General features: G+C 31.0%; 4 protein-coding genes across 5 annotated transcripts; 1 reads left to right on the top strand and 3 right to left on the bottom strand.

Moving 5' to 3' along the window:
• Positions 1-599: 599 nt before the first annotated feature.
• LOC145758215 (uncharacterized) lies at positions 600-7,287 on the bottom strand. Its single transcript, XM_082572496.1, has 16 exons — positions 7,160-7,287; positions 6,536-6,793; positions 6,192-6,399; positions 5,946-6,107; positions 5,187-5,832; positions 4,895-5,050; positions 4,298-4,623; positions 4,084-4,146; positions 3,845-3,955; positions 3,564-3,698; positions 3,178-3,378; positions 2,788-3,060; positions 2,096-2,220; positions 1,799-1,933; positions 1,460-1,588; positions 600-1,117 (listed from the first exon to the last, which is right to left on the bottom strand). Exons 2-16 carry the CDS (start codon positions 6,734-6,736, stop codon positions 626-628), a joined length of 3,363 nt encoding a protein of 1,120 aa, XP_082428622.1. The 5' UTR covers positions 6,737-6,793; positions 7,160-7,287; the 3' UTR covers positions 600-625.
• Positions 7,288-8,882: 1,595 nt separating this feature from the next.
• Positions 8,883-11,084, top strand: LOC145752490 (protein YIPF6-like). The gene is made up of 6 exons (XM_082568793.1): positions 8,883-9,122; positions 9,547-9,625; positions 9,692-9,745; positions 9,822-9,936; positions 10,011-10,171; positions 10,322-11,084. Exons 1-6 carry the CDS (start codon positions 8,994-8,996, stop codon positions 10,432-10,434), a joined length of 651 nt encoding a protein of 216 aa, XP_082424919.1. The 5' UTR covers positions 8,883-8,993; the 3' UTR covers positions 10,435-11,084.
• A 37-nt stretch (positions 11,085-11,121) lies between these two features.
• LOC145752475 (uncharacterized) lies at positions 11,122-21,702 on the bottom strand. Of its 2 annotated transcripts, XM_082568781.1 has the most exons (9): positions 21,567-21,702; positions 21,247-21,364; positions 20,030-20,213; positions 19,713-19,847; positions 17,263-17,353; positions 14,785-14,906; positions 14,193-14,298; positions 12,369-14,017; positions 11,122-12,281 (listed from the first exon to the last, which is right to left on the bottom strand). In XM_082568781.1, the coding sequence occupies exons 1-9, from the start codon at positions 21,598-21,600 to the stop codon at positions 11,931-11,933; spliced, it is 2,790 nt and encodes a 929-aa protein (XP_082424907.1). In that variant the 5' UTR covers positions 21,601-21,702; the 3' UTR covers positions 11,122-11,930. The 2 variants fall into 2 exon arrangements, with proteins under 2 accessions (XP_082424907.1, XP_082424899.1); XM_082568773.1 differs by lacking the exons at positions 19,713-19,847; positions 20,030-20,213; positions 21,247-21,364; positions 21,567-21,702 and adding an exon at positions 17,696-18,699.
• A 1,617-nt stretch (positions 21,703-23,319) lies between these two features.
• LOC145750444 (uncharacterized) lies at positions 23,320-26,219 on the bottom strand. The gene has a single exon (XM_082566487.1). It carries the CDS (start codon positions 26,151-26,153, stop codon positions 23,490-23,492), a length of 2,664 nt encoding a protein of 887 aa, XP_082422613.1. The 5' UTR covers positions 26,154-26,219; the 3' UTR covers positions 23,320-23,489.
• Positions 26,220-27,584: the final 1,365 nt, after the last annotated feature.

Here is a 27,584-nt window from a genome sequence, read left to right as displayed (position 1 = left end):
TTTAAAAAGCTTGGTTACATTTCACCTAATTATAAATTAAATAAGATATTTTTTGCCTAAAACTAACCTTTTAGTCTTTTAAAACAAACTGTAAAACTTAAAAAATCTCCGCAGCAAAATTCCGACCGATTCTCGACAAAAGTTTTAGCGAAAGACAGAAATTTAGTCACAAGCGCAGCCCGATGATTTGACGTCAATCAATCCTATTGGTCGAAAAGATGTCGTCTGATGTTTGCGGCGGGAATTTCCATAGAAATGTTATTTTAATTAATTTTTTATCCCATTTTAAGTCTGATATATTAGATTATTGGAATATTATGCTAAGTTTTTAAAATTGTTTATTCTAATTGCCTAGCAAAAAAAGTAAAATATAACTAATTTATATTAAAAAAAAGAAAGTTCTTTAAATGATTCTTAGATAGAAAAAAGTAGATAAAAGTTTATTCCTAAAATGTCATATTCTGTTTATGATCTTATTGGTGGCACCCGTTATTTGCTTTTTAAAATGTTTTACTATTAACTTGGAAACAACTAGATAGAAAGGATGTTTATTTACAAACAAACAACACAAACAAATTAACAATTACTGTACATAAACCAACACCCAAAAAAAACCGATGGCTTCTCATTTTTCCTGCTCTTCCTTTGGTGTCGTTGGTTCTTCTACCTTTTTTGTAATAAAATGTTTGTTTGTTGAAATTGCAACTAACCTCTGCTTATACTTTTGCATTAACAGTTTAGGGTTGGGGTAGGCAGCTTTAATTCTAGACAATGTTTCTGCACTTTGCGAGTACATCGAATAACTCGGTGATGGACTCTTTGGATCCATAGACTGTGTTTTAGGTGAAGAAGAGCTCTTCTGGATCGCCATCAATGCTTTAATCTTGGATGAAGCTTGCATGGAAGAAGATGCAGACTTAGGATCTTCTCCAGTCTTAATGATTGTGAGATTTTGCTGAGATTTGGGTTCTTCCAGATGATGTGGATCCTGGTCGTCGCTTATTGTTCTAGGTTTCTCGGCAGGAGAAGATGCTGGGATCAAGGGATGGATAAATCGAGAAGTGGGTACAAATCCACTAGGTGGGGCACTAATAGTCGGATTTGACTTTAAAACCAACTTGAAAAGGAATGCATCATAATTATAAAATTTTGAGATTTTTTTTTACAAAACCTTTAATAAAAAACTAAAAAATTATATTTATTCAATAAGTCAGGTCAAAATCTAATTACATTTATATAAAATCGGGCTTAGTGAATGATATATAAGTGTATATGCAATTTTACAGCCTACAAAATAAATAGAACTGGCGCATTTGGTGCCCAGGAAAATTATTAAGGTCAAAACTTCAGTTAAGGGGTTGCGACCATATTATGACAATTAAAGTCATGTCTGTGGGACAGGCTATTGACTACTAAAAATTAATAACACTATATATTCTACATAACTAAAAACACCAACCTGTTGCATTTTTCCCTTGTGAATATGAATAGTGTTAGCTGGTACTGGTACATTCTTCTGCAGAGTTGGTAAACCTGTCATCCCAACTTTATGGGATATTGTTCTAACTGTAGTGGGTACACTTACCAACTAAAAAAGGATAAAATTTTTCGTTGATAACAAAAACGTTTTTAAATTCTAAGTTTTAAATTTAACTATTAATTTTTGTAACAAAACATGTAAAACTTAGGTCTATTTTAATACAAGTTAATCTAGGCCTACTATTAATAAAATGTTATGTTACATTTTTGTGGGGGTATAAACATCTAAATCTAAGCACTTAATTTGTTAATTTCTTACCTTGGTTGACACAGGTTTAATAACAGAAGCAGATGTCGTCATGCTCGTAACAGTGACTGTTCTCGTTATACTGCCGACAGTTTTAACATGTGATATTTGCTTGGTTACCTTGCCACTAATCTCTAAAAACTTGGCCTGGAAATATAGGAAAAATTAAAAATAATAATTTAAATACTGGCACATATAAAAATCATTACATAAAAAGTTTTCTATATACACAAAAGAATTCTTATGCGGCTTATAAGTATCCCCAAAAAGCTTGGTGATTTAAAAAATTACTCTTAGGTTCTAACATACCGGGGTAGCAGTAACAGCCTTACTACCAGGGGGTCTATGAACAACAATAATACTCGGTTTCATTAAATTTCCACCACCTTGTTTTGTTATTCGACCAGCTGAGATGGGAGTGCCAAGTGGCAGGACTGCACAAAATAAATAAAGATTAATCCATAATTTAAAAAAAGTTAATTCAAAAAAATAAACAAGTTTAATCTTTTTTGCTGACAATATAGATTCTATCATGGTGTAGTAAAACACTTGGCTTCACTACATAAGGTTCTTGGTTCAACCCCCACTGCTTTCATCCTGTAGCACCCTTCAGTATGGTGCTGATACTTAATGAGCAGCTTAATTATTGGACAATTATCTATAATAACTCAAACTGCCAAGGAAAACTCGGAACTGGGTGATGTTACTCTATGTTTAGGTCGCAAAATCAATCTTTCCACATCGACGATAAATATATAACAAAAAAATAATAAGGTAAACAACAATTTTAAAGAAGATTTTCACAGATAAAGTTAAACCGACTAGATATAGTTTTTTAATAAACACCTTGGCAAATTGCAAGATTAGTTTAATCTTTTAGATCTTATTAAATCTACCAAATACAATTTTTAATAAACTTCTGGGCAAATTGTGGTTTAATAGCAAACTTTTATGTTTTATTAAATTTAAAAAAACATAACATATTTTTTAAATAAACTTACCTTTGTTAGCAGGCAAGGGTCTTGGCGTAACCTTTATAATATTTCCACTGCTTATTCTCACACCCGATTTATCACCAACCACTGGTTGTTGTATGGTGCCAGTAGTAGATTGTATGGTACCAGAGGTTGGTACGATGGTCGATGAGGCCAAGGCACAAAGACCAGATGCAGCTAGACTCACGCTGCTCTGTGAAGTAGAGCTTTCAGTTGAGATGGTTTCAAGACTGTCATGTAGAGATTCTGAGTCACTTAACGTGGCAAATGAACTGGAAGCTAAAATATGATAAAAAAGGTCATATAAACATAGTTTAACCTTAAGTAGTTTTAAATTAAATTTGTAACATTTAAAATTAAATTTAAAAAAAAATTAATTTTTTAAATGTATTTAACCTGATTTAGTTTGTTGTTCCCCGATTACCAAGTTGGTGGGTTTAACTATGGCAGATTGTGATAAAGGTCGAGGAAATGACTGATGAATGGACACTAGATGGGGTGGTTGGTGGGTGAGCAACTTTGAGGGGTTCAACATGATCTCCTGTGACCTGTGTGGGTCAACTGGATGAAGATGGGGGTTTGTAGTTTGGGGTATTCCTGAGATAAAAGTGTAAATATGTAGTTTTAACCCAAAATTTCACATTTTTAGCATTTTTGATGCAACATTTTTTAGGTAATTTTGTTTATTTTAGTATAACTATACATAAGATACGAAATTAAAAACTTGAAAAAATTGAGTGAATTTTTATTCTGACAAGTTTACAGCCTTAATAACAAAATACCTGCAAATTCATTAAAATAGCTGGGTGGTAGTTGTTCAGATTGATGTGGACTTGAAGTAGACATAACCCGGGAAAAATGTTTTGCAGCTCTTTGACCTTGTTTCAGCAGTGGAGGGCGAACAACTTTCATTTTACCTAAAATTGTTTTTTTTTAACGTTTAAAAAGAAACAATTTTAAAATACTTATTTAAGGCCCCTTTTAGAATAAAAAATTACTAGCAAAAATAAAGCAAAAACTAAGCAAAGATAACATATTTTGTATTAATTTTTAGTTTGTTTACCTAAGTTGACTTGTTGAGATTGAGCTAGATAATTGTTCGAAATTTCGTTAGATTCCTGAAAAGCAGATGGTGATGCAACTCTAGATACAATTGCACTTACTGGAGCCAAACCTTACAAAAAGTATAATTAGGTTATTAAATAAGGTATTAATCTATTTTATCAGAATTTTTTAAACTATTAAGATCTGTGTAAATTTATAAAAATTCCAAATAAATCTATTAATCTAGCAATATATTACCTGTTTCAATTGAGCTTGATTTTAGATTTCTCTCAAACTTATTTCGCTTATGTAGAGCTTGTGCTAATATAAACAAGATACAAAAACAGTTTACAAAAATACAACTAAAAATTTAAAAAAATAAAAAGTAGTTTAAAGAATTTACAAAAAAACTAAACATAATTAACTATAATTTACTTTAGAAACAGAATTAATTATTTGGAAATCTACTTACAAGCTGAGGAAACCTTCAGTGCCGGTCGAAAAACTCGCTGCGGTGATTTAACATCATCTGGCAACCCTGAAGAAAATACTGCTTCATTTATTGGCAGCGCTGTTCCTTGGTGAAGAATCGAACCCGACATCTCAGGCCTTAAAAGCCGAGGCATTCCTGAGGGTGGAAAATGCTGGTTGGATAAAACGGGAGAAGAATGACGGAGAATGTTGGGGATAGTGGGGTGATTGTAGGTTAAAGGTCGGTCTGGGTAACTTCTTGGGGGCTCATTTGAAGATTCGGGGAACGATGAAAGTCTGATAACTTTGCCACCAGCACTATTACTTCTGCACAAGTATATGGTTGAAAAACCTTAGTTATCTTAATGTTTTTGTTATGTATATCTTATGGAGCTTATTTATGCATATATCAAACTTTTTTGTGCATATATCCAATTTATAAGCTCCATTACTATGGACAATATAATGTTTCAACAACTTTACAAAAAATTTAAAAATTCATTTAATATTTAAACAAGATTTCATAATTGTAACACACAACAATATCACAGTAATATTACTATAAAAATCACTTTACCAAACAAAAATTTAAATAAACCTCGAGAATGGAGGATTATGAAGATTTCTTCCAGTTTGTTGAACAGGAGATCTCTGAGCTTTCCTTTTAGTTTTGTTTCCAGTAGCAACATTATGTTTTGTTGTCCATGATTGACCACTACCATGTGACCGGGATAAACCTGATTTCGATTTAATACTGCAGGAAAAAAATATATAAATATTAAAAAAATGTTTTTTAACACAAATAAAATATTAGCCCATCAGTAGTTACTAAAGTTTAGTTATAAAAAATAACCGGTTATGTTGAAATAAAATTTTTCTTTAAATTTTACCTGCCGGTGGCTCCAACTGATGTATAAAGATGCTCAAAATGTTCAGGGGGAACAGGAGTTTGTTGAACCAATGCCAAATTATCGGGAATTTCTTGCTGCATGTGTTTTCTCTTCACTCTAATACAAGTGACTTGAGATTTTTTGCTAGAAGACTGGGGTGCTGCTTTGTGCTCACTTTGATGCTGCATTGCATGGTAGTTTTCAGAATTTTGTTGAGCAACAAATGCCTGTTGATTTATTTGTTGATTCTGCAAGTCGACAGTTTCAACGTGTTGATGTTGTGCAATTGGGTTGAGTGATGTAACATAATCGGGAGGAGGTGGAAAATGTGTTTGTTTCTGGGGAGAAGATTTTAATTTTCTGTACTCCCTAATATCATCTGGACGATAAACCTCTGAAATTGTGTATTCATCTTCCTCTTGAAAAGAAGAGGACGATTTTTTCCTCTTTTGTGATCGACCATCTGCATTTTTGTCGTCACTACGTTCACATGGCTCTTTTTTGTTGCTGTTTGATGCCCGTAAACGTACAACCGTACCACCAGGTAGGTAAACATATTCTGACAAATTTTTTTCAGGATTTGTCAAGTCAGCATTCAAGTTTTTTTGCAATTCTTCATTGATTGGCACTTGTGTAGAAAAATTCACTGAAAATATAAAAATTTGAATTTATTATTAATTATTTTTTGTGAAACAGCAGTCTTTTAATTTACAATATTTTTAAAATGTAAAAACAGCTAAACCATCATTACTTTCTTACCCAAATCCTTAGTTGATGTAGAAACATGATGCTTTTCAACACAACTTTCTGTCAGTTTTCTCTTCCTTGTAAGAGGCAACAACTCTTCAGGATCAATATTTTTAACTGGATCTTTAGCCGGATTAACAGCATGAGATTTTTTGGAAAATTTATGAGAATCCCCTGTAAAAATTTACAACATGACAAAGTTAATTAAAATAATTTAAACTATAAATTTTAACTTGTTAATTTATAATTTATGAATACCTGATCCGGCAGCATTAATCATTGCATTTTCGGCGGCTGCAATTTCTGCTATCTCATCAGCAATTTTAGTGTAAGCTGTAATAGGACATGGTCGATTTAAAACACCAAACAAATTTCTTCCTTCTTTTTGCCACTCAGTTTCAAACGAACTACCATTAATCTGATAACAAATTGTTGATAATTTCTCGTCATTAACGGCTCGCCGGATCTGTCAAAAATATAAATATTGCAAATTTCTTTGAAAATAATTCTTTTTTTTTATAACAGGAGTGAAAATCAAACCCCAGACCTCGTGTAGTAAAGACAAGTGTTCTTACCACTACACCACCAGTTAACTAATTTACCTCTGCTTTGTATCGGCTTTTTGAGATTCCAAGTTGACTTTTCACTTTGAGAAGCAAATCTCTTTTTGACTCATTGAGGTCACCTGAAGCTCTTAGAGCAGTAACCATGGAGGAGTAAGCCTCCAACTCATAATTTCTGAGAGCTAGCAAACTTTCTTCTTCACTCATATCAAGATAATCGTTGTACATTCGAACTTCCATTTTTTGTTGCTTATGGACGGAATATAGCAACCACAAACCAACTAATGACTATTTAATCTTGAAACATAAAAAAGGGTTTGTTAATAAACTATGAACTGATAAAACTATTGAACAACTTATTGTTGTAAAATTAACTTTTCTTCTTTTTTGATTTTGTGTTGTAGTGTACCTTAAGCCAAAGGCAGGCTATTCCCAGTCCAATAAAGAAATTAGTGTAAAAATGGTTAATAGAGAATGTCTTCTTCAAAAGTTTTCAGTCAGTCGGTTGTTAAAAACCGATAAACATACACAAATGAGACAATCAGACAATAATCAGATATGCTACAAACTGACAAACGAGATTTCTATTTTGCAAATTATAATTATATAGACTTTACCTTATAGTAAAAAATTTATTATTATCAAATCTTTTAAGTTACTTACCAAATAGACCTTCATTAGTTAAGTTTCCTTTTAATTTTGAATTTGTAAATTCTCAAAACTTGCAACATGCATTTAACAACAGGATGAGTAACGTTAATGTGACAGCGTCACAACGTTATATATTAAACATAACCAAATTAAATTCTAGTAAAATAGCCAAATACCCTTCCCCTGAGTCCTCTTGCCTAACCCTGCATAACCTAAAACCCTCTTAACTTTATCTTCTTCACAACCGCTTAACCTTCGAAAAAAGAAAACCAACCAGTTGAAGACGCTCCTTTGCAGCAGCTAAAACAACAAAACCAGAAATCAATGTAGTCGCAGTTTTAGACGACGTACTTTAACTCCTATTTAGAAAAGATACAAACTAACGAATAGTAAGATCTCGAGTAATGTCTATTTTGACAAAAATTGTGGTCTTGCACAAGTCCTTACGTTAACTTTTTAGAAGTCACAAAAAGGATTTTTATATGTTGATTGATTACGAAAAATTTCTTCTAAACTAAATACAATTACAAATCATTGATTTTTTTATAATAATCAGTTCACAAAAAGTGACATATTGTACAATAAGTGTCAAGAGTGAAGATACAGAATAAAAAACTGTGGCCTTCAAAATTTGATCTTAACCTCACTACAGTTCTATAAAAACCCAGAGACAAAAAAAATAAATCTGTTTGTGATGTCTTCGCATTGCGATTAAAAGTGGGCACTAAACCGTTAACCAGCTAATCGTTGATTAACGAAGTAAACTTTTGCATAAAAATTTGACTTTTAAGTTATCCTTAAAAATTATTATCGAAACTGGTAAATTTTGCTTCCGTTAATATATATGATCGTTATCCCAATTTTTTTCAATCTAAGTTAATAAATGTTAAAAATCTCCGTCTTCTTACCGTATCACAATATTAAATGTAATATGACACTTCCCAAAGTCATAAGACATTAGATTAAATTGTTGGGGGGGAACCCCAAAGATAATTGCACTTTTGCTTTTACATCTTATAAATAAATATCTTACTATTTGTGGTGCGTAATAATTTTTGTAGAATAAATTTAAATTAGGCACCACAAACAAAATTTTATTTTTATTTTTTTTTTTAAATTTTATTTTACAAAATTTTTTGTTTTTCTAGATGAAAGCTGTTTTTGCTGGACAAGTGGAAAGAGCTCCGTCTGTGGATGGATGTCTCTTTTCACTTACGGGATGGAGGAATCAGGGTCAAGGTAAGGTGGGAAAGGGTAGGCAAAAGGGTTAAGGCGTGGAAAGGGAGAGGGAAAGGTAAGCAGGGTGGGGGGAAAGGAAAGAGGAGAAGGGTGGGGTAAGAGGATAGGGTAGGCCGAAAGGGTAGGCCGGAAGGGTAGGCTGGAAGGGGTCAAAAGTTTAACTAAACTGCGAATTGATGCGAAAGAATTGTTTAATTTAAATGTTAACATTAACGGTTATCGATAACTTTAGTTATATTCCATTTAATTTTACAAATTAAAGTTAACGAAGTTGATGTATTGTGTAACGAATCACTATCTAACAAAGTTACTTTTTCAATTAATTGTACCCACTTATGATAATATCTCAGACTCCCAAAGGCAACTCATGTATGGGTCAAGGTAACTTTATAATTCAGTTGACTTTTCTATATCGAGGATAAATAAATTTAATATTTTTCGAAATCAATCAACCACCAACAAATTAAATTCCAATCTATTTTTTAATACACGCATTCAATTTTAACAGCTGTTTTTTTGTTAAGTATTGTTTTAAAATAAATTTAACCTATAGCAAAAGATTACAACAGTACAACTTTGTGTATGTACATTAAAATATAGCAACAATATGACAGATTTTCAAGACGTATCTTATAGCGCAGTGGAGGGAGAAATATCTCAACCAGTTGATCCGAATCAAGAGATTGGCGAAGAAGACGAATTATCAACTTTAGACGAACCCGTTAAAGTCACAATAGTAAGACAAGAATGTGTTTTTTTTACTTTTATTTATCCTCGATGTGGAAAGGTTAACTTTATGACCTAAAGATATAGTATCATCTGTTAGTTACCCTGACAGCCCGACCCAGTCTGGAGTTACTTTTGGCAGGAATATTATTGATTATAATCAGATAATTGCCGCTAATTAAAAGGTAATGATTTAGTATTGACTCAGCGGGAGTTTATACCATTTAATATTGCCTTACTTGGGGGCACTACAATAGGAGAGCAGTGGTTATCGAACCCAGAACCTCATGTAGTAAAACCAAGTGTTCTGACCACTAGACCATGCTGCTGTTTTTGTGGTGGTTTATTTACTACACTTTAAATACTGCATTTATGTTATGTAAAAATATATAATTCATGTACTTTTGTAAATGCTTTGATACTATTCTTTTTAGTTAAGGGACCTAAAAGCTGTTGGTCAAAAATTTGCACATATTGTTTACCCGAGAAATAATTCCATATTGCTAAAAGATTGTAAGTATAATAACCATATACATTGTTAAATTAACCTTTATTTTAAACACTTTATTTTATTTTCAGGGGATTTATGGGGCCCTTTACTTTTATGTGTTATTATGGCAGCACTATTACAAGGTAAATAAATAACTATAAATTTATTAGATTGTTTACCTATATTAGCAGATTTTTTTACATGTTGTGATTATTACAGGAGTTGCTGATGATAAAACTGGAGATATGGGCCCACAATTTGCCGAAGTTTTTGTTGTGGTGTGGGCCGGAGCAGCACTTGTAACTTTAAATGCACAATTATTGGGAAGTCACATGTATGTTAAAGTTTTGAACAACTTTTTTTTAAATATTATCTTTAAATTTTTTTCTAATTCGCTTATTTTTTTAGTTCCTTTTTTCAAAGCGTTTGCGTTCTTGGTTATTGCATAGTTCCACTTGTTGTAGCTATGATAATATGCTGGGTACTAGTTCATGTTTTTACTGAATCAGTAGTTCTTGTTGTTGTAAGATTACTGGTTACTGCAGCAGCATATGGCTGGTCTATACACGGTAAGCAAAAGCATAGGCATTTTTTATTATAACATACATAAGGGAAAAATATTACCTTTTATAACATGCCGCAGGTACGAAATGGTTTATTAAAATCACCAAACCCAATTTGTCCTGTATTTTTTTATTAATTCTTTTTTGTTTTTTAAGCGTCTATTGCTTTTCTTGGTAATAGTCAACCAGAAGGTAGAAAGGCTTTGGCTGTTTATCCAATTTGTTTATTTTATTTCATTCTTGCTTGGATGGTGGCAACATATTCATAAAAATTGTAGATTTTTCTCTTTGAAACATTGTGACAAAACAAAGAGAGTTGCAACCACTATACTTATATGCTTAAACTTATGCATACGATCCAATTCAAGAAGAGATTACAAATGTTATTTTCTTATTTTACACAGACAGACCATACTATAAAAATATTGAGAAAAATAGGGTACATATAAGATCCACCCACTTGTTAGAATATTCTTGTTTGTGTAGTTATAGTTTTTACCAATTTAAACTTTATGTTGTCCATTTTAGCTTGTATTTATTAGTTTGGTTATCATGTATTTAACATATATTATGCTATCGTGCAATATGGTACTATTCGTAAACCCTTTAAATTTGGGTGTATTTTCATTGGTAGCACTTACCTGCTGGGTGAATTGCATTTAAATGGAACACTGACATTTAGTTGGTATTGTTTGTTTAATTTATATATAACAAAAACTTGTTGAAAAAATTGGTTTCTATTATTTAACTTTCTTTAAACCTAGAATCTAAGGTATTTTCCGATGTAATACTAGATATGATAAATTATATTTTTTAAGCATAATTTTAAAAATGGAATAATTATAACTTTAAAATTTATTGCTAAGTTATGTTCGCTAGGTGTTAACGTCCCTTAAAGTAAAAACACATTTTAAATAAATAATAATCTATTTAAATAAAAGAAAATATAAGTTTTAATCATAGTTTATTCAAGCATTCATCAATTTAATGCAACATTTAAAAATCTGTGAGGCATTTTATAATTGCACAAAGCCAACAAATTGAAAAAAAAGAGAATTATCGTTACATCAGTAACTAAATTAAGTAAATAATACATAAACAATATTTTAAATGCAACATCTTAGTAGAAATAATAGGAAAAAAATAATAATAGGATTTTAAAGTGTGAAGAACAGAATTAAAGCAAAAATGTGTGCAATGTTAAGAAGCTAGTATCTGACAGAGAATTAATATCCGACAATATACTGAAAAAAATAATGGTTTGGCAGAACTGATGTTTTAATAAGCTCTTAAACAAAAAATAAAGATCACAATAGATCGGCTTTATGTGTGTTTTTATCGACAATTGTACTTAATTATGAATATTGCATACAAAGTAGGAATAATGTATCTATGACAATAAATTATATTTGACACTTGAAATAATCTCTTAATGATAGAATGTAACCATCACAATGATTCAAGGGAAAAAACTGAAAGTGTGGATAAAATGTAGTACGCATTTTCAAGCAAATTCACAATGCTAATTAAATAAATTAAAGCATAATAAAAATAGTAATGTTCTACTAGGTACCAACATTTCATAATGTTTTTTCATGAAATCAAACTCTTATGTTTATTAAATATCAATTTCAAGTAGTCACTCTTATTAAAGTCAACGCAAAGTGGCAAACTTGATTTTAAGCAATCACATAAATACAAAATAAAACAAGTATTTATGTGTAAAGACATTCTAACCCATCAAAAAAGTTTATATCAAAAGTTGTTATACCATTTCTTCTTTGCCCCATCGCTTTTGTTTTTTCATTGCGATTGCTAGCCAGGGAGGGGGGCTACCAGTGGTATCTTGTTCTGTGGGGACTTTAAAACTTAAACTACGAGATGGTTTGCTGGGGTTTAAACTAAAACTAGCTTCATCACTAACAGGTCTTAAAGTCTTTGGTGGTACGGAAGGTTTATCTTCGAAGCTTTTCGAGGACTTGTATTGATTCGTTCGGCTTTTGCGAAGAGCTGGATGTGAAGAGTTTTCATCACTTGTTTTGATTTCAATTTTTGTTTGGACGCTCAATTTTTCATGCTCTGCCGCAGGCACTTTTTTTGTCGATACAGTTTTAACCTACAAGAAAATAAATATATAAAAAATAACAAAGTTAACTACTTTTTAATCATACCAAAAAAAACTTTATTTTACAAGTTTGTTTACCTCTTTAGCATTATTGTCTATTGTTGACATTTTCGAACTGTCCCATTTTTTTGATCGCTTTCTAGCAAGGGAAACCCATGACGGGGCATTTCCATCACTTTGTGACTCATCCCCTTTCTTTAAAGTATTTTTGTCACTTTGGGTTTTGCTTAGGGCAACAATATTTTCTTTTTCGACATTGGGTAAGTTTTCTTTTTTTGTTATTTTGTTGGGTTGTTTTGCAGGAGGTCTGCTAATAGTTGGTTTTTTAGGCACTTTTGGAGGAGTTTTGGCTGCAATATTTTTAACAGGTAAATCATTGCTAGAGTTATTTAGATTGACTGTCTCAATTAACGTAATATTGTTATTGCTGTTGTTCCTATTATGTGAAATTTTTCTTTCAACCGGTTTCTGGATAATCTCGGCTTTCGAATTTTTTTCATCAGTAATCGGGGCTTTCACATTGTTGTTATTCTTCTCCGTTGAAAACAACCTCTTGCTATTCCCAGTGCTTTTTAACTTCACAGGGAATGCATTGTTGGATTGTGGCTCCTCTGTTTCTGGTGATTTTATCTCTGGTTTGGGTTTAAGTTTTCCCATTTCTGGTTTTAACAGATTTTCACTTTGGTCCTTAGTAGGTGTTAGTACTGGTCCAAATTTAAGACCTGGTCTGGTGGGCTTGGTTTCACTGTCTAGTGATTTTAGTGGTTCTGTAGCTTGTTTGTTCGATTTCTCAGATTTCTTTTCATCCTTTTTATCATCTGCTTCCTTAGGTTTTTTGGAGGAATTTTTGTTTTTCTGAAAGTTTGGTGGAATAAGAGCTTTCTTGGGTGATGAGGGCGAAGATATTTTCTCAGAGCTTTCAGAGGTCTTCGGGGACTTTTTGTCATCCACGGATGATTTAGTTTTGCCAGAATCACTTCGACTTACTTTTCTGAGTTTGAAAAACTTATTCTCTTGTGGTGGTTCTTCTTCCTTATCTTTCACCTCGTCAGAATCCTTTCTTTCCTTTTGTTTTACCTCAACCTTTTTCAGCTTAATGTCTTCAACTCCGCTGAACGAGGAATTTTTGAATGGAGCAGATTTTTTTGGTTTCTCAGTTTCACTGCTTACTGCTCGTCTTCTTTTATCGACAACTTTCAACAAATTTTCACTTTTTTTGGCCTCTTTTGGTGAGGACTTTGCCTCTTTCTCTGCGGAATTTTCTCTTGTCTTCGATGATTTGAAGACTTCTTCATCGGCTTTGGATTCTGATTCCTTTGTTTTAGACTTTGTCTTCTTTGTGGTTGGTGTCTTTTTCTCAGTAGGCGATTTCGGCAAATCCTTTTTGGAAAAAAAATTCATTTTCTTTCCCTTTGATTTTGCAGAATTTGGTGTTGAAACCTTTTCATCTTTCGAACCAGGTACCGATGTAGTTTTTTCAACTTTCTTTGACGACTTTTGAGCGTCATCTTTGGTGGCAGATTTTGCTGAAAGTTCAGGCCGATTTTCTGCAGAAGCTGAGCTATTTGTTTTGCGTAATTTAATTTTTTTCATATCGCCCAAAGAGGGAGCCATCATGGGACTACCAAGGTGGTTTTTAAACGACAAAGATTTTCTCACAGGGGCAGAAGTCATCTCCTCTTCCTTTTTCCGCTCTTCGGATTTTTTGCCTGATTTTTCGGCAGTATCTAAATAAAGTTTGGTTATATTTATATTGTAATCAAGGTTTTTCATGTAAAGACTGACTGGTATAAGATCTTATTTGTTAACTTTCTTCGATTTAATTTATTAGTTAAAATTATTATTTACAAGAAGAAAACTACATTTTTAAACCCAGTACAAATAAATAACTTCAAAATTTACCCTTCTTATCTTGTTGTTCATTGACATCATCTTCATTAAAACTCACCAAACGCTCTTCAGTAACTTGCTCAAAAACAGAATCAAAAGTTGGCGCTGATGTTAAATTCTAAAAAAACAATATATATATATTATTTTTGCAAATTGTTTTCAATTTAGGTTTTTTTAATTTAGTAAAAGTTTACATATTTTTTTTTAATGGCAATTTAACTGGTAATTTTATCTGGCAATTTAACTGCTAATTAAAAAATAAACTGTGTATACTGAATAAATATTATTTTAGTTCTTTAATGGAAAGTTTATCGCAAATAGAAATTGAAATATTCTAATCAATTACTTATTAAAAAATACACAAATTACACAACTCACGCCCATGTTAAATAGAAATAAACAAACAAGGTATTGCTATATTTAGTATTATTTAAAACCTGGTAATTTAAGTTATCTGCATAACAATAAGACACTAATTAAAATAAAAAAAGGCAATTAATTGATTAGAAATAATTTAAAATATTAAAAAAAAATACTATTTGATTTATAATTTAGATGACCACCTTTTAAGTTTAACAATGAAATAAAAAAGTTAAATTATTACTCTCATAGAAGGTGGTTTCCCTCCCTTTCTTCTGTTCTTGGGTCGTGAAGATATTTTAGAGTATGCAGCCACATTACTTAACACATCAGGTGCTTCATTGTCCATTATGTTAAAATCTAAATCTGTAAAAACAAAAATATTTAATTAAACTTAAATTTTTAATTGGCCTATGTTTATAGGGCAATAAGAAGTAACTCATATTAAAATACAGTAGTAAATATAATTTAAAACTCTGAAATTTAAGTTATATATTTTTAATGAATGCTGATAATTTTCGATTTAGTCAAACATTCCAGTTTTTAAGCGGTTTTTAACCAAAAATATTAATTATTGTTACCATATTATAAATTAATTATACCTTTAATTAATATAAATTAAATAATGAATCTAATTAAACTTATTTTGGTGCCAAAACAACAAAATTTAACACACAAAAATCTTTATCATGCTCTAATTATTACACAGCCTTAGAATATTGTTGGGTTATAATTTTAAAAACCAATTTGCCTAGTCATTTCATGTTATCAGTTTGCTGCTAGTCAGCTAGTTAAGCAAAATGTTTTAATATACAGTGCTGCTATGCGACAGGAAGTCGCTTGTGCCTGTTTTGCGCTTAATTTTCCATTAGTTAACGCAAAAAAACTCGTTTATTTTAAAGGTCTGGTTTTAGTTATTATGTTTACTGTTTATCTAAACAATAGTCTCTTCAAATTTGAACTCGTTTGACGTAAATGAACCAGTGTTAAATAAATAACTGTTATTAAAAATGTTACCATAACCTACGCAATGCCATTGATTTAAGTGAAACAACACCATTTTAACCTTTTCATACTAACGGAATATCATTATTTAACGTGTTAAAACTATACCAATACAATAAACTATAACAATAAAACTTAGAAATACTAATACTTGAAAGACTCACTGCACTTACGTACTAAGCCCAAAGAAATAAATCCAACTAAATAGCCTTAGCAAGGGCAAAATAGGGTTATTCTACTTAGGCAATGTGTCAGCTGATTAACATAGCTTTAATTAGCTGAATGGAACTGTGGTCGGCTGTTATCGATCGTTCTAAACCACAACAAATGAACGTAGGTTACGTTGGGTCACTACTCTAAAATGACGACTGTTAAAACCAAGCAGAAAATCGACATCAAGAGCTAAATCAATGGTGTTTAACTGATTTAGGCAAGCTGAACAAACAGCGAATTAGCGCACTTGTAAAACAGTCTCCTCGCTTTTATATTAAATATAGAAACTTTTCAAAAAAATAGCGCATATAAAAAAATAGTGCTGGTTAAGTAAAAAAGCCATTTTAAGTAAATTTAGGTCTATCTTAACTTTCCAGGGTAACGTATTGCCACATTTACTTGTTAAAATAACTTACATTAAACTACATTAATTTTATTCTGCTTTGTATAGATAATGGTTAACAATAACAAATTTCGTTAGGGCAACTATAGCGATTTCTCAAGCCGTATAATTAAATCTTTTTAAAGTCAAACTACGTACGAAGGTCTGTTGACTGTTATATTAACTTTTAATCTAGTAAAACCCTGCCTTGTTAGGAATAAAAAGATTTTTCGACTAAGTACATAGTACCCTTCTTCTTGAATGAATCGCAAACAATCAATCAAAAGTTGTCTTTATAAAACACAGTCCGACTTTTCGCCGACTCCGTCGTGAAATTTTATTTTTATAACATCTGTAACCAAAGGGTCGTAAAACAACGTAAGGTCCACGTCATATGTTATTAATGTTATAAGGTTATACTTTCTTGTAAATATACCTTATTTAAAGTAATACATTTTGCAATCTGTCCCCACAGTAAACTACAATATATACAGCTCTTATATTGTATAATGTTATTGCCTAGATTACGGTAAATATGAAGTACTACTGAATATTACAAATTTAATTACTTAAACATAGATTTAATTACGTTAACTAACCACATCAAGGTACTGTTTACATACTATAACGAGCGGTTTAACTTAACAGAGTACGTAAGCTTGTTCTACAGATTAAGTTCTAACCATAACAGCATATTTAGCACGATAACGCGAATCTAAGTTAACAAGATTCCCACGCCCTACTATTGCTAACTTTAAAAAGCGTAAACAATCTGTTTTTATGATAATTCAAAGTAACATTGCAACGTTCTATGTTGATTTTAAACGGGTTTTTGTTTCGGACATGTATTGGTTACATACTTAAACCTAATACTAAGACACAATACCTCAAATAATAGTGTCATAATACAATGCCCAACAATAAACTACATAATACGTGTGCCATAACCTTATAGAAAGTAACTAGCACAATAGTTTTAGATTACCTTACTGTATTAAGCTCAACAAAACAATATAAACATGTTATGTGGCCATACATAGGCATTGCATATCAATCTAAACTACTTTTTTACCACAAGTAATAGACCTTTAACACGATTTACAAATAAATCAAAAAATTTACCTTTATTTTCATCATTTTCGGCAGCATCTACTTTTGTTTCCGTTTCATTCATGCTTGCTTTATTTCCAGTAAACTTTGTCGAGGAAGAGGCCTAAAAAGCAAACGTTGTCTATCTTAAAATAGCTTCACAACGCAAAAACGTGATGTAGCAAACCTATATGGCTAGACCACGCAGCGATAAAGGGCTTTGTGTATTAACCCTTTCACCGCCAGTGGCCGATTTTGTGGCCAATCGATATCGTTCCCCTGAGCACGTGACAGAACGAACGTCATAAATTACACGATAATTATTTTATAATCAAACCACGAATTAGCGGTTCAATAAATGAATAAAAACGACATTTTCATAAAAAAAAATCAGTTCTTTACGAATTCGTTAATAAATTAAATAACAAATATGCAAAAATATTTTAAAAATGGGTTGTTTTTCAACCTTATGCCGCTTTTTCTTTTCTGTTGAATTGGATTGATTATAATTTACTTTTGCTGAATATCTGTTCGATTTTGTAGTTGATAAAGCCGAGGAAAGAACGGTAAATAAACTTAATTTTTTCCAATTTCTTTCTACTTTGGGCTTGCCTTTATTTGTTGCTTGCAATTTGGGAGAATTTGAATTACTTTTTCTTAGAATATCATGCTCTTTTCTAATTGTAAATCCGTTATTCTTATACTTATAACGATGATTATCTGATACAGAATATTTGTCTAACAAAGGTAGTTCCTTCGGCTTAGATGTATCTTCGTTTAAAGGTATTGTATATTGTATTTTGTTCCAGCGAATAGGAGATTTTACGCTATCGTGGTCGACTCGTTTATAAGATCTTAACTCTACTGTCGGCTCTTTAGTTGATGCTTTCCGAAAATCTGTTTCCGTATTTTCGTACCTACAAGGTTTCGTAACTTTTCTGGAACGAGGTTGTTGCGTTTCCACATTTGAATCAACTGGGTTTTGTGATTTGGTTGAGCTACGTGAATTAGATATTGTTTTTCTCGCTCTTGGTTTTGATGACTCTTTCGTTGTGTTCAAGTTGCTTATTTTCTCCGAGCTAAAGCGAGGACAATTAACCGATTTTTCTTTGTACTCCATCCACCTTTTAAAGGGGCCCTTCACCGACATATCAATTATACAATATCACTTCAAATGTATATTGCTGGGCTCAAAAGTAACGCGAGTAGCTGCTGATGACGTCACCCAGTACCTCCTGCCGATAATTATTTTAGATTCAATTGTTCGACACAATAGATGGAGAGCAGTTATGTCGGTATCAAGTAGCAAAATGTTTTCCCTTTTTTAATCCATGTGGCAATTAAATGCACTTGTTATTTATACATGAAGTAGAAACTATAGATATATGTAACTTCATATGTTTGAATAGTTGCCTAAAGAAACTTAATAATTAAGAAGGTATGGTTCTATTAAAGTGTTATAGGCTAAATTGATTGTAAACTAAACTTTTTAAGCTATAAACTCTATGATATAACTTTCCATTAAACCCAGTACAAATTTCTAGTCCTATATAAAACTAAAAACAAGACCTACGTTTAAACAGGACTACCAAAATTTAAGCTCATACTTAAAGTAGCATCAAACTGAACTACAAAATTGTCATTAAACGTCCTTACACTATACTTGTACATATTTCTTCGATTACGTATTGCCATTTAATTCAATGTCAATGCAATATAAATAGCCCTAGGCCCTAAACACTTTTATATAAAGCCATTAAGATTGTTACATGACATCATCATTATGTAGAGGTTGCCATTAAGTGCATTAAAAACGCGTTAGCTGACCACTTGGTCTAAAAACGTATGCACTTACCTAGCTTGAAAAATAAACACTATTATTGGCGTGTTAATTATAATATACCTAAAATTAAAATTGATCGATTTCTGGAAAAGTTTAACCTTAGACTTGAACTTGGACTAATTTAGAAGATTGCGTTTTGTTAAAACACCGGCGGTCGATATAGGTCACGTGGTTACATTCCAAACATTGTCGTTAGAAAAAATAAAATGCTATCGATTTTTTTCTCAAATTTTATTCAAGAAATTATTTTATGCAACACTATCTTCACATATGGTTAAAATTACTATTAATATGTTTATACGACTAGTGGTATTTGTTCTTTAGAAAAAACTGTTAAAGAAATAGCTGAAATTTTCCATACCAACTTAAGCTGCCCCTTTCTTTTTAAGTGGTTTTAATAAGAATTTATTTGAAACAAAAACTTTCGAACTTTAAACTTTAGTTGTCCACAAAACAATATGAAAAATTTTTGGAAAAATTTGGACAATACAATATTTTAGTTATCATTCTAAATGCTACTAATATACAATAATATTCATTTTGCAAAATGCCCCAAAAAAAACAAGATATATGTTTGAAGAGCATAATTTTAACAAATTTAATTGATATAAAATAGTTATTTTATATAAGAGATATTTACCGCTGTTTCTATTGGTGTGATTTCCATATCCTCGTCTTTAGAGATAATAATAGAAGGAGCACTTGATGATAAAACATCAGCACTTACGTGATGTGGAAGGCCTTTACCCTGGCCAAATTTCAATTTCAACTGGTCCTATAAAAAAGTTTATATTTACATTATATACTACCAGAGCAAAATTGACTAACTGACTGCTATTTAGACCTAGTATAAATAACATAAAAATAAATGTAAATTTGATCTTTTAAAGCTGATTAATATTGAGTTGGTATATTTTATTAAATGATACGTTTAGTCTTATTTTTTTACGGTTTTACCTGTAATTGGGCGACTTTTGCTTTTCCGGAATCTTTTTCTGCATTTATTTCTTCATCGGATAAACATCTATCCGAAATATCAGCTCCAAAAACTTTAACTTCTGGCATTACTATTTCGGCTGCAAATATACTATCATGTGACATACTAAGCGGACGGTTCAGTCTCACGCTAGGTACAGAAGTCCTATGCAATAAAACAATAATATATAATAAGTAAAGGTCCAATTTTACTCTAATTAATAAATTATTCATGCATGTTTGGAAAAGTTGTTATTGAAAAGTTTGCTGTGCGAGCGTTAAGGCTAAATAAATAAAAGCAAGTTTAAATTGGGTAACGTCAAATTAGCATACTTAGTAAATTTAAACTTAATTTAACATTTTTCTATATATTATAAGTTTTTATTATTTTTAGTTTTTATTATATATATTATAATTGCTTTGTTCGTGTTTTAATATGTGATATGGCCCCTTTTTAACCTTTGTGCATGCTCACAATGAAGCCAAATTTTTAAACCGGTTTTCTTATTACATAATTAATTAATTAAACCCGTGAAATACTAAAGATTAAAGCAATGCTTTAAAAAGTGAATCAATTTTATAGTTTATAATAGAAGAGATATTTAAATAGCTTCTACAATAAAATCTTTTAATGCTTAGCACGTTAAAATGATACTGGTTTAAAGTTTGAACTAAAGGCGAGAACGACTTTCCCTTAGCAAATATTTTAAACTAACCTATAGCAACAAACTCTATTTGTTTGCATAGTATTTCCTTACTTTAATTCAATGACGTACAGCGCCTGCGAAATTGAATTATATATATATGAAGTGAAATACGTATATTGGTTTTCGATAGAAGGGTTTAAAACAAACAACCAGGTCGTGGTTATTTAATCAAAGGGTTAAACTAGTTTATTTAAGGAAATTTAATAAGGCAATGCATATATTGTTATTATTGAACATGGCATGTAAAAATGGTAAAATTTTAATCCATATTTACAATCTATCCTTTTTTTCTGCTAGGAAAAACAATGACTGACTGGTGTAGTCAACAAAAGTTCAATGACGTAAATGAATAAGCTAACCTCTGTTATAAAATGTCATTAAAAATTTGGCGCGACGGCTTAACTGTATTGCCAGCTTTTTTACCAAGAATATGCATATTAGCTTCGTCTTTTTTAATTAAAAATCAGCAAGAAATAAATAAGTATCCCTTACCCTTGACTTTTATCTGTCGTATTATCGGAAAATTTACTCAGTCTTTTACTGGTTGTTTTCTTCCCTTCTCGAAAAATCCGTCGAAATGCCTTGAAAGGCTTAAATTTCTTACTTGCCCCTAAAAGTAAAATTTTGATAATCAAACAACATAATTTGGTTTGGTGACCTTGTTATACATACCATAAAATTATGTAAACCCAATTTACAGTATGATTTAGACTATGCTGATGGTTTTGTCAACTATTGCACCTTTATACTGTTAATGCTTTTGTTAAAATTGTTACTAGCATTTAAAATAAAATAAATAAAAGTAATTTTACCGTTTGGGTTATTTTCTGCTTGACTTTCTTCCATTACTGTTTAAACAGTGAAAATTTAATAAAAAAAATTGAAGTTTGCTGAAAGTAAACAAAGCAGTTATTGTTAAAAATTCTAGGTTTCACATGACTCAGCTTTTAAATCGTACAAACAAATTCGTTATCTCTACTCTAAGTGTACTTACACTAACTCCTTTATGCTTTTAACCACTGCCTGCTTTAATTTACTGTATAAGCGTACTTGTTCAGTCAATTCAAAAATCTAGTAGTTCAGTTTCCTTCTACGTCAACGTTACATACTTCGCATTAAAAATGTTTTTAAAAAATTACTAGTACTTTTACTAGTACTACTGTAAGAAAAAACTGGTTGGTTTTCCGTAAATGTATCTTATTGTTCTCGTGTATTAATCCATGTGTTTTACACCTAACATTTTAACATGTACTTATATGGTAGCCTATACATTTAGGCCCTCGCCAATGTCAACATTTGATTAATGATGGCAAATGCCTGTACCATATTTTCTCGTATAAAATCTAGTAAATATTTTACAAACAAAAGTGCATTTATCAGTTAGTTACACATTAATAAAACAAAATATTTCATTTGTTTTGTGATTAGAATAATAGCCTTGTTTGTAACTAAACTAGTTCTTGCTTAACATTTCAAAATACCTTAACTATATTTTATTCACGAAAAAATCGCCAGACTTTAAGTTTTATATCATTTAATTTATCTAACTTTTAGACATTTATTACCTCTTATAACTATGTCGTTAACACGTAGACAATTTTACAGACAATACACTGAAACATGCCATAAAATTTTCCACTTTTCTTGTTTCTTAAATCAAAGTGCATCTGTCAAAGCACATCATCAATCATGCATGGGAGAGATATAATTCAACAACGATTAGGCCATGTGACATCACAATCGATAGTACAGCGAATATTCAATCATAAAAAAGTTAAGCAAATCCTATATGTATTTCTAGCCTCCATACATTTGCTTTATTTTTTCTCGCGCTAGTAATGTGTTTACCAAATTGTATTATTATTCTTTGGATTGAAAAAATATTATCTGTTGCTACTGATTACTGATTCGAAGAACTTCTCGTAAAAATACATGACGTAAAAAATACATAAAATCAAATATTTAAGTTCTGAAACTACGTCACGGCCCTGATAATTATGATATCACGCGACTCAATTTTCTGATTGTAAACACAATTTTAATAAAAAGCTGAGTCTTAGTAACACTTTAGCCTCAATAATTAATATTTAATTTATATTTTTCTGTAAAAATCTTAGTATTTTCTGTAATTGTTTTTGATGTAAATTACGAAACCAGCTAACTGTTGAATAAAGCTAAACAAACTTATTCCTGTATAGAATTATAAAAATATTATTTAAAGTTAAGAATAACTTTCATTCTGATGTGGCGTTAAAAAAAACACTTTTCTATTAATGTAGCCTTAGTCAGCAACAAGTTATTTAAGTCATTTTTAATTTTATAAAAAAGAATTTTTGGAAAATTAATCTGTTTTTAATTAGATAATTTAATTTAAAACCTATTTTAAATTTTTTTTTGTTTTTAAGTTTTTGTAAAACAATGCTTTTCCAATACTATTAAGCCTAAGTAATAAAACATTTTATGTAATATTTCATTTATTAAATCGCAATGCAAAAATTTAGTAAAATATTAATTTTTACAAAAATATTTTCTAAAAATACGTCTATTTGATGACATCTAGCGGCTTACAATTGTTTGTATATTATTTCTTATAACCCATGTAAGATGAAAAAAAGTAATTTATAAAAAAATTTAAGTATCTACATATTTAGAAACATTATAACAATATTTACAATCGGTAAATCTGTTAAAAAAGTGTTTATAAATATTGTTTTTATTAATACTGAGCATATTTTTTACTCTTGCAAACTTTTTTGTGGAGAAAAATCTGGAATAAGTTCAGCAACCTTTTTTCTCATACTGGCAACTCTTCGTGCCCTTTCTTCATTTCTTTGGGCTTCATCTCGCAGTGACTTAATTACATTAAAACCTCTTTGTTTTAATCGTTTTAAGTCATGTTGTGCTGCAATTTCATGTTTTTCGAAATACGACATTCGCTCATTAGTGGCAAATCTCTCCCATGTTCTTAACGATTTTCGTTTTAAAACAAAATTAAAATGAATTTCTGCTTTTTGCTCCAAAATTGACATACTTTCTCCATAGCGTAACCAATTTCTTAAAGCCATACGCACAAGGTACTTTTTATAAAAGTCATCTGCTAATTGTTTTCGAGTATTCTGAGCTTTTTGGGTTAAATCATGCCATTCAAAAATACATTTTCTGGTTGTTATTTTGGTATAATGAATATCAGCTATTTCAAGTTGTGTTTTTTTATTGATCATAAGTTTAAGCCATGGTTGAAGCCCAAATTTAAGCAAAATGTTTTTAGTATAATGTTCCTTGGCTTTTTGGTTAAGAATTTTCATATGAGCGATATGCTCAATTTTTCTTTTTTCAGCTTCTTCCTTAAGTTTCCTTTTAAGCTTAATCTCTTCGATCTTCCGTTTTTTCTCCTCAGATTCTTGTTTTAATCTTTCATCTTCTTGTTTTTGAAGTTGTTCGATTCTCTCTTGTTCAGCAATTTTCCTTTTTTCCTCAATTTCTTGCCTTCTTTTGTTTCTCTCCAATGCTCTCTTTTCCATCATCATTAGAGCCTTTGGTGGTTTGGTTTCAGTTACCCGCTTGTTGTCATTATTTTTGCTTACTGATTTTGAAAAAGGTGTCGGATTTGTTTTAGATTGGGTAGGCATTGGTTCACCACTATTTTGGTCAGAAGTAAGTGTCTTTTTTTGTTCATTAATTAGTTGTTTTTGCTTATTAATAAGTCGCCTTTGTTGAGCAATCAACAAGTTTTGATTCTCAATTCTATTTCTCCTTTTTCCAGGGTTAATAGAAGTCACAACAGTGGATTGCCTTCTTTCCTCTGGATTGATTTCCAGTATATCATTCACTGATAATTTATTGATATCTGATTTTCTAACTTGCCATGCGTGTTTTAACTTATTTTGTTGTTGTGGTTTAGATGAAACTTTTTTTGAGTTTTTGCTTGTAAATATTGAGTTGATAGTATCGGAGTTTTCTCCATCATCAGACCAATTTTCTTCAAGAGATTTCACAACGACATCATTTTCAGTTTTTTTATTTGCAGCATTAGCTACAGCGCTAAGTAATGATTCCATTTTACCCTTTGTTTCCTTATGTTGTTGCTGAATTTCACCACAATATTGCTCAACTTTTACAAATTTTCTCCAAGCTAAGAAACATTTTCTTAACAGTACAATGCGATGTTTCCTATATGCTAGGTGTTCATTCTTTTTTGCAATTTTTATCGTTGTTTTATAAACTTCTGTCTCTTCTAAAGCTTCTTGTTTTAACCGATACAATCTCCAAGCATTCCAGGTTTTTGACAAGCAATGCCAGTCTGCTAAAGCTTTTGCTTTTCCTAATAAAGTTTGTTTTTCAAGCACCACATGAAACCAGGAACCAAAATATTTTCTAAGTAATTCTTGGTTTAACATTTTTTCCACCTTTAATTTCTCCATTCTTAAATTAACTTCTTTTTGTTCTAACAACTGAATTTGCGATTTTTTTCCTTTTGTTAGTTGTTTTTTGTGTTTGTCTATTTCTTTAATGGATGGTATTGGATTTGATTTTAATTTAGTATTTTTTTTATTTGAACTTGGTTTTATTGAAAAATCTTCTTTTGGGTTTTGTAAGATCTTTTTTGAATCTTGACTTAAAACTTCTGTTGATCGAATTCTTTCTTCAATTTTCTTCAACTCGGCTTTTTCTTCATCCTGCATCCGCTTTCGTATCTTCTTCATCTCATCTTCAATTGCCTTTTCTTCAATATTTTCCAGCTCTTTGCGTTGCCGAGCTCGTAACTTTCTTGCAATTTTCTCACATTCTTGTTTTTGAATGGCGCTTTCAATCTCATTGTTTTTTAATTTTCGTTGTCTGTGTTTTTCCTTGATTTCCTTGTGTCTTATTTCCATTGCAAGTGAAGGATTATAGGTTTTTTTCGAAAAACGGTTCTCACTTTTGGTATTCACAGAAATGTCTGTTGGTTTATTCATTAATCTTTTAACGATAGTTGAAGTAATAACTGAATCGTCATCATTTGATAAATCTAAATCTTCAAAAATATCAGAAGTGTGGGATTTAATTGGCTTAGGGACATGTCTATGTAAAACACTTTCCATGAATGAATTACAATCACTGTACATTGCATCATTGTTTTCATTCCTATTTTTAACTTTTAAGACTTTTTTAGTCATATCAGAATAACCATCGTCCATTAATTCATTTCTAAGATCTTGGTTAATCCATTGTGTTACAAGGGATCTAGCTTCGCTTTCTGTCTCATCATGAAGTTTTGCCGTGTGAAGATGCTCAGCTAAATCAAAATTGTAACTTGAGTTATTGTTATCGTTTAGAAATGAAGAGATTCCGTAATTTTTGTCTTCTTCGCCTAAATTTACAGTTTCGGATTGGTTTCCGAATCGTTTACTCCAACTCATAGTGCGTATGTGTGTAAAAATAAGGCAAACTTACAATCTAGGTAAAAAAAACAACATATAAGTAGGTTTAATACTGACTTTTGTGGTAAATAAAACAAATTAACAATTTGTTTACATCTGTAACCAACGGCCATAAATTTTTTAGTTTTAAGGAACTCTAGCGGATAACTCTGATTTAGTCGGCCGTTACTTATTTTATTATTATAAAAAATGCAAAATAAATTTTTACCACAAAACACAAAAAAACGAAACAACTTTTGAACAAAAAAATATTTTTTATAGAAGCTTGTATGAAGCCATTTTTTTACCAAAATGGTGGTATAGTTTTTCACTATTTACGAAAATAAATAAATTGAATTTTTAAAAAGTCGAATTTGTATTAGTGCAATCAGAAATTCGATGCAAGTTAAAATTTTTGAAAATTAGTTTTATGAATTATTAATTATTCAGTATTTTTTTTTACAACATAGCTATATTTGTGAAAAGAAGACTGGATGTTCTTTAGTAAGCTCTCTGTGTAATTTTTTTTTGTTAAAATCCGAATAAAGTAAAATGAATTTTACAAATCACACAAAAAACAACTCAGAAACTTCTGGATTTGTTCATAACGTAAAAAAGTGGTATGCTGATGCAGTAATTATTGCAATTTCATTTGTCATTTCATTGTACGTGACAATGGTTCTTATTTATCATCACGCGAAAAACCGACAACAGAAACAGGCAAATATCAATATCAGATTCAGCAGGGAAATAAAGCTAGCTAATTTTGCAAAAGTCATTCGTTTTCTGGTGGCTATATTTTCGCTAATATACAGCTGCCAAAAAAGTTTCGGACTCTACATTGAAGACTATGCTCACCGCAGCAACGGACCAACAGCATTTGGTAACACAGTTTGTCAATACTATCCGCATATCAGAGATGTGACATTGGTTGTTACAACTGGATTAGTGTACCTGTTTTTATGGGCTAGGCAGCGAGTTTTCTACATTAACCCTTCTCTAAAACGTCTAAACAGCAAAACCGTGCAAATGTTGAGCTATATTATTGTAATTTTTTGGTTCGTATTATTTTCTACTATTTCTGTTCTGATCCTAGTGGTTACAGAATTCCATTTTCAGTCGCCTGGAGGATGTTATGTTAAGAAACATGTACTGTACGTGTACTTGGGACTAATTGTTGTCTGGTTTGTAGCGTGCTTATTTCTACAGATAACGTTGGTATGGCTTTTTGTGAAGCCCTTACTAAATCGAAGGCATTTTCGTGGTTTAAACTCAGAACTAAATCGAACGCCAAGAAGAATTTATGCGCGAGTCAAGAAGGCTATGACGATTTCAATTATATGCTCCTTATCTGACCTTTCAACCACACTTATTATAACTGCCACATATCAGAAGTTTACTACTAACATCACTTTCGCCTATAACTTAAAT

This window comes from Corella eumyota, chromosome 1 (assembly GCF_963082875.1).
Source record: "Corella eumyota chromosome 1, kaCorEumy4.1, whole genome shotgun sequence".
In the NCBI taxonomy this organism is placed as follows: Eukaryota; Metazoa; Chordata; class Ascidiacea; order Phlebobranchia; family Corellidae; genus Corella; species Corella eumyota.
The sequence above is the reverse complement of the archived record's forward strand: the minus strand, read 5'-3'. Positions and strand labels throughout refer to the sequence as shown.